Source organism: Malus sylvestris, chromosome 9 (assembly GCF_916048215.2).
Source record: "Malus sylvestris chromosome 9, drMalSylv7.2, whole genome shotgun sequence".
NCBI classification, from domain to species: Eukaryota; Viridiplantae; Streptophyta; class Magnoliopsida; order Rosales; family Rosaceae; genus Malus; species Malus sylvestris.
This window is the reverse complement of record NC_062268.1, coordinates 1,906,895-1,914,290: the sequence shown is the minus strand read 5'-3', so window position 1 is coordinate 1,914,290 and position 7,396 is coordinate 1,906,895. Positions and strand designations below refer to the sequence as shown.

Sequence of the window (7,396 nt, the reverse complement as noted above, 5' to 3'; positions counted from 1 at the left end):
TCACGAGCGTGCCAGCTCATCATACAATGTGGAGTAGTGCCACGTGGATGAGTGTGAAGAAAGTTTGGACCAATCGGTGCCCGTGAAAGGTATGACGTTGACCCCTGGAAGGGTAGTACTGTAATTTTAGTATGAAGTAGTCGGGAGAAACCTATGTGCTCCCGCGATATTTTTATTTTTTATTTTTTATTTTTTTCTGTTCCCGCGATATTAGCCACGAATGTGGCGGCGTCAAATTAAGCTTTAAACCAACTCCAACCATAAATAAAATTTAAATTTTAGGTTTTAAACTTATCATAATTTGCTTAAATTTTTAGGTCAAATATGAGTTTAAACTCAAAACTTATTTCTGGGATAAATTTAACCCAGGATTCTCGTTGGGTTATTGGAGCTGGCCCACCATATATGTATATTTTTTTAAGTTTTATATTTATAAATTAATTTAATCCAACAATTAAGATCTAATTTGATCAAATCTAACGGTAAAAAAATATATATAACGGTCCAAATTTAAATCTAACGGCTAAAGTAATTAAAAAAATATATTTTATGTTTTTCATATTCTTTCGTAGTATTTCATGAGTTTCATAGTGTTGGTTTAGTATTTTTCAATATTTATCGAAATCTATATATTTTTAGGTTAAAATGTTCATAAATTTAAATTATGATAGTATACATAATTTTTTTTTTAAAGTTACTTTAAGAAAGAAATTGTCCTAAATTCATTCTTTAATAGTCTCGGGCTAAATATTTAACTCATAACCCTAAACCAAGGGTTGGAGCTGGTCTTAGGACGTAAAAGTCTCGTGCCCATCGTGGTTTTCACCGTTTCATATTTATTTAACGGTAAAAGAGAAAGTAAGAAAAAGAATTAAATGATTATTTACCGTTAAATTAAAATTGAACGATGGATAATCACAATTTCTTAAACCTTGAGATCTAAGAGAATATGGTTAAGAGTTTAAAAACACGGATTATTGAGAATATGGGATTATTTTTCCTTGGACATAAGCATTATTTTCGTTAAAAAAAAAATTGAAGTTTTACTTTTAAAATCAATTGAGATGAACAAGTTATCATAACATGCACAACTGATGGCAAGTTGCCCTTCACCACAATAGTGGAAATGAGTTGAGTTCTTGCATGATGACGTGGGTTTGAATCTTATCGGTGGCTAATATAACATATAATCTAATAAAATCTATTGTTTGACAAAAAAATTAACAAAATTAACACCCACAATTGATGCTAACACCCTTTTTTTTTACACTCAACACATAAAAGTATTTCTTATACATCTACTTGTTTTAGAAGATAGTTGATGAAGAACTTATTTAATAAAGAAACAATTCATGACATCACGGTCATCATCATCACCACCAAATGAGAGATTTTCTACTTAGAGCAAAACACCACATGTTATTATACAATTGAAATAACACTTGAAATAAAAAAGTTCTTCTATAATAACATGTAGTATTATGCCTCATGTTTGGAACACACTTAAATCTCTCACCAAATAACGAATGGAACAAATTTATGTGTGTGTATGTTAGAATGGATCAACATTGAATAATATGAGAGATTTTTCGGTGTGATCGAAATTCGGGATGGTACATTACGTGTCACTACATAAATTATGGGATATGTGTGTTTTAAAATTAATAACTTAAAAATAAATTTCTTACAAATTATATAAAAATACGTGATGTATCATCAATGTTCCAATCACAATAAAAATTTTCTCCGGGTTATGGAGCATATAAAATAAATATTTGGGTAAAGTACAAAAAATTACTTCAACTATTGGTGTCACAACACTTTCATACTTCATCTTTTAAAATTGACAATGTCATACCTCGTCTTTAGAATTTGGTCCAATATTATACCTTTCGTTAGCCTAGCCATTAATTTGTCAGTTAAATGCTGACGTGGCTTGATCCAGACACCACTTTCTATTAAGAAATTAAAAAAAACTAAAAAAAAATCATTTAATATTTTTTAAATATTAAAATACTAAAGAAAAGTTATAAAAAAAAAAAAAAAACAAAACATGTTCGTCCCTTCCCCTCCCTCCCTCCCCTTATCTTCCCCCTATCTACCTACTGCAACACAGAGAAAAGAAGAAGAAAAAAAAACAAAAAAAAACTTTGTCCCTTCCCACCCCCCCGGGTCCTTCTCTCTTCTCCCCCAACCCCCTCTTCTCCCCCACCCGAGCCCTTACCTGCGACCCAGAAAACAAAACAAAAAATAAAATAAAATAAAATCTCAATTCGTCTTCCCCTCGCATCCACCCTCTGCACCCACCCTTGCCCCTACCCAACCTCGCACCCACCGCCCGTGGAATCGGCCTGGCGAATGGGATCTGGGTTTTTTTTTCCCTTCTTCTTCTTCCTTCTTCTTCTTTTCTGGGTTGCAGGGGGTTGGGTTTGTTTTGTTGACGGGGGGGGGGGGGGGGGGGGGGGAACTAGGTTGTGTTGGGGTTTTTTTTTTTTTATTTGGTTCTTCTTCTCCTCCTTCATCCTCCTTTTTCATCTTCTTCCTCCTCCTTCTCCTTTTTCTTCTTCTTCTTCTTCCTGGGTGGGGGGGGGGGGGTTGGGGGGTTGATGGGTTTTCAAATTTTTTTTTTTTTTGGTTGAAGATTAAGTAGGGAAGAAGATGAAGATGGGGAGAGAGAGAAGGGGGGAGGGGGGTGGAACGGACGAACATGTTTTGTTTTTTTGTTTTGTTTTGTTTTTTGTTTTTTGTTTTTTTTGTTTTTGTTTTTGTTTTTGTTTTTGTTTTTTTTTTACTTTTCTTTATTATTTTAATATTTTAAAAATATTAAATATTATTTATTTATTTTTTAATATTTTATTAATAGAAAATGGGGTATGGATCAAGCCACGTCAGCATTTAACTGACAAATTAATGGTCAGTCTAACGGAAGGTATAACATTGGACCAAATTCTAAAGACGAGGTATGACATTGTCAATTTTAAAAGATAAAGTATGAAAGTGTTGTGACATTAATAGTTGAGATAATTTTTTGTACTTTACCTTAAATATTTTGTGAAACGCTACACAATTTCCAAGCCTCTATCAAAGCATGATCCTGATTTCTTTCCTCGGATCGATCACAAAATAATACTTTATTATTTGGTACTCGGAAGTTTCTGAAATAAAGTCAGCTCGATCCACTCCCAACTATTTTTGTACTCACATTTGTTTTTTCTTCTTTATGTCCTCTATGTTCAAATCTAACTACCCATCTAGCAATTCACATTGAAAGGAGTCCCTGTTTTGGTTTATTGAAGGATATTTTGAAAGCTTGTTTGGAAGTTTTTTTTTTTTAAATGACATAAACGTTTTTTTTGAAAATTTTGTTGGGATCAATTTTTATTAAGAATGCATGTTTTACACTTCTGCATATTTATACTTCGAGTTGCCGTTTATGTTTTTTTTTCTTTTATTTTCTTCTTCTTCTCCTCCTTCCTCCTCCTTCTTCTTCTTCTTCTTCCTCCTTTTCCTTCTTCTTCCTCCTTTTCCTTCTTCTTCTTCTTCTTCTTCTTCTTCTTCTTCTTCTTCTTCTTCTTCTTCTTCTTCTTCTTCTTCTTCTTCTTCTTCCCGCGAGGGGGGGGGGGTTTGGGGTTGATGGGTTTTCAAATTTTTTTTTTTTTTGGTTGAAGATTAAGCAGGGAAGGAGATGAAGATGGGGAGAGAGGGAAGGGGGGAGGGGGGAGGGGGTGGAATGGACGAACATGTTTTGTTTTTTTGTTTTGTTTTGTTTTTTGTTTTTTGTTTTTTTGTTTTTTTGTTTTTGTTTTTGTTTTTTGTTTTTTTTTACTTTTCTTTATTATTTTAATATTTTAAAAATATTAAATGATTATTTATTTATTTTTTAATATTTTATTAATTTTTTAATAGAAAATGAGGTCTGGATCAAATCATGTCAGCATTTAACTGACAAATTAATGGTCAGGCTAACGGAATGTATAACATTTGACCAAATTCTAAAGACAAGATATAACATTGTCAATTTTAAAAGATGAGGTATGAAAGTGTCGTGACACTAATAGTTGAGATAATTATTTATGCTTTACCCTAAATATTTTGTGAAACGCTACACAATTACCAAGCCTCTATCAAGGCATGATCCTGATTTCTTTCCTCGGATCGATCACAAAATAATACTTTATTATTTGGTACTCGGAAGTTTCTGAAATAAAGCCAGCTCGATCCACTCCCAACTATTTTTGTACTCACATTTGTTTTTTCTTCTTTATGTCCTCTATGTTCAAATCTAACTACCCATCTAGCAATTCACATTGAAAGGAGTCCATGTTTTGGTTTATTGAAGGATATTTTGAAAGCTTGTTTGGAAGTTTTATTTTTAAATGACATAAGCGTTTTTTTTTATATTTTGTTGGGATCAATTTTTATTAAGAAAGCATGTGAAACCTGGAAAAAAAAAATTTGAAGTGTTTTTTACAAGAAGCTTTTAACTAGTGCTTATTGCATGAAACACTTCAAGTGCTTTAAAACTCAAAAATAATTTACCAAAAAAAACTTTCAGCCATTTTAAAAAATTATTGAATTTTAAGATGATTGGCAACTAGTGATTCACGAAGGAGAAGAACTTGAATATGAAAATTTCCATCACATCATTTGTATAATACATAAAAGTAAGTATGTGCTTGTGTTTTAGTTCCGTCTATTCAATATGCATTGATTTCACTTAATATAAGAGGTGTCTTAATAAAGCAGCTCTACCGAAATTTTTATATAAAAGAAAAGATAATCAAGGACTAAAATCTAAGTGAGAGATCTTAGGTTCGATTTTTGTCAAAGACGAATTTGAACCATATTAGTCCATTATAAGGTTAAACCTACCTCATTTCCTTAGTGTAAATAATATCGATGGCTCAAAAATAAAATAAAAAATAAAAAAAATTTGTGAGATAGTCGCTTCACTTTTCCCTCACTCAACGCTCGATGGAGACACCCACTTTGATATGAAGCCAAACACTACCAACCATTTAATCTTGGTAATTATGATGATCTCAACAATTATTGACGATGATTCACATGATGAGAGATTTTTCAGTGTGATAAGAACACGGTTCATCATACCTAATGTAATACAGTTAGTTAAAAACTTACAAAATAAAATTTTCTATCAATTGTATTATGATATTTGTGTCGAATTGTGTTTTCGAGTACACACTGAAATTTTTCTTTATGTGAAGGAGGCAGGCATAAGGCGGCTTTCAGTTTGAGCTCAGCACCTGGCAGATTTGGACTGATCAGAATGTATCAACCTCCATCTGTTCCCACTGCCACAGAATTTCCAGGATTTGAGTCTGAACGATTCGTACTTTTACTTTCTCGTATTTTCCAAATTTTGGGCAAAAAAGTGGTGCAATTGGAAAATAACAGCAGCGTAGTTGGACAAATTTGCTCTTTTCTATTTTTTAAAATTAAAAAACCGGAAAGATCCGTCACTTGAACAGGAGAAATTTTTCATTGTAATCGGAATATAAGTGGTACATTATGTGTTTTTATACAAGTTGTGAGAAATTTTATTTTTTAAGTTATTAACTTTTTAACACACATATCTCACTATTTGAATAATGGCACGTGATGTACCATACCGTGTACCAGTCACATTGAAAAATCTCTTCATGAACAGATGGACGAAAATAACTCGTATGGTTCAACAAAAAAACAAAAATATAGACGGGACTTGTGCAATGTAAATTATTCTCTGAAGAACCATATATTTTTTGGTAATTTAACACTCGTGTGAAAGTATTTTGGAAGAAAATGATATGAAACCTAATTAAATTGACATGGACATCAACATTATTTGGAGGAAAATGATATGAAACCTAATTAAATTGACTTCTGAACTAGGCACTCTAAAAAGATGACGTCTTATACGAGAAAATAAAAGAACAAACGTCGATATATACATCAGCAATTAACAATCGTTCAAATCATGCGTCATAGGTTTTTTAATCTGAAACTCGTACACACTTTTTCGGTGCACTAATCAACCTGTATACAAAATTAAATCGAAAAATTGTGTAAATAATTAGGCATAACCCTCAAACTAACTAGGATTTGCTTGAACAAAAACAAAATTTAGTTAAATAATAGTTAAATTCCTATTAGATTTTCAAAGAGCAGGGGGAAAGCTTTTGCCCATGGCGTTCACACTAGCAAAGAACCCCACCAGGTCCTGCCTGTACGGAAGATACGACCGCCGCTTATTGTACCCGTCCTTCGCCACCGTCTTGTTCCTCACATAGAACGCCTCGTGAGCCATCGACACCGCGTTTGGACCTTTACTGGGCTTTTTCCTGGGCACATCAGACCCAGACGCCGACCGGGAGCTCTTTTTGGGTTCCTTGTTGTCTTCTACTTTTTTGGAGCTGGACGACAAAGGCGTCAAGAAAACCAACTCCTTGCCGCCTTCGCTGTTGCTCCGCCGCAGCAAATCCCGGAGGCTCCACCTCCTTGACGACGAAGTTCCCGTGGATTTGCTCTTCTTGCACTTCCCACGCGCTTCTCCCGACGCGGCTTTCGACATCCACACGCAGTAATTCCCCGGTGGGACCTCGTCCAGTTCGTCCACGTCGGATGACGACGACGACGGCAGACCATCATCGTCCTCCTCCACCTTTTTACCATCCCGACCGCCGGCGAGGAGATCGCGTTGACTTTTATCCGACAGGAGGTCGCGGTTAAATACGGGGAAAACGGGGCCGATCTGGTGTTCGTCGAAGAAAACCTGGTCGGCGGATTTCTGAAACGACACGAATTCGAACTCCTCCTCCTCCTCGTCGGCGGCGGATTCATTGTCGTTTTTATGGTCCCCCAACTGATCGGACTCCGAATCTTCGAGCAAATTGAGGTGGTCGAATTCCCGACAGACCTTGGCGGCAACATCCGCTAGTTTGTCGGTGGAGTAGCTGTTGAAGCTGGGAGAGACGAATCCCTGTTCGAAATCGTCATCGTTTTGCATATTTTCTCCTCGTAGGATTTTGTTTCTGGACGTTTTTGGTGTGTTTGAGGATTAGTGGTTGTTGTGGCGATTGGGTTTCCCTCTATGGCTCTATGCTTTTATATAGGACCGTGTTAAGTTGGAAGATAAAAAAGCAAGTTTGCCATACTTAATTATTAATTAATGGTGTGATATAATTGGTGGAAGCTTCGAAGATAAGTTTTTCAGCGTAAATGTCATCATATCATGTTCCATCCATTCTATTCCCAATAATAAAATCTACATGTACTAGTGATTCTGCTAATAAAAATAGTTTTGCTTTTAGTAAGAGAAGTGTTATTGGCATTCTAAAAGTCTCATTCTACACTCATTACCAGTGTATTTTTCTTTCCTAATATAGAAAGTTTG

At 34.7% G+C, this 7,396-nt stretch overlaps 1 protein-coding gene across 1 annotated transcript; it reads right to left on the bottom strand.

The window, feature by feature from the left end:
• Positions 1–5,929: 5,929 nt before the first annotated feature.
• On the bottom strand, positions 5,930–7,095 carry LOC126583531 (uncharacterized). Its single transcript, XM_050247933.1, has one exon. It carries the CDS (start codon positions 7,007–7,009, stop codon positions 6,161–6,163), a length of 849 nt encoding a protein of 282 aa, XP_050103890.1. The 5' UTR covers positions 7,010–7,095; the 3' UTR covers positions 5,930–6,160.
• Between the last annotated feature and the right edge of the window lie 301 nt (positions 7,096–7,396).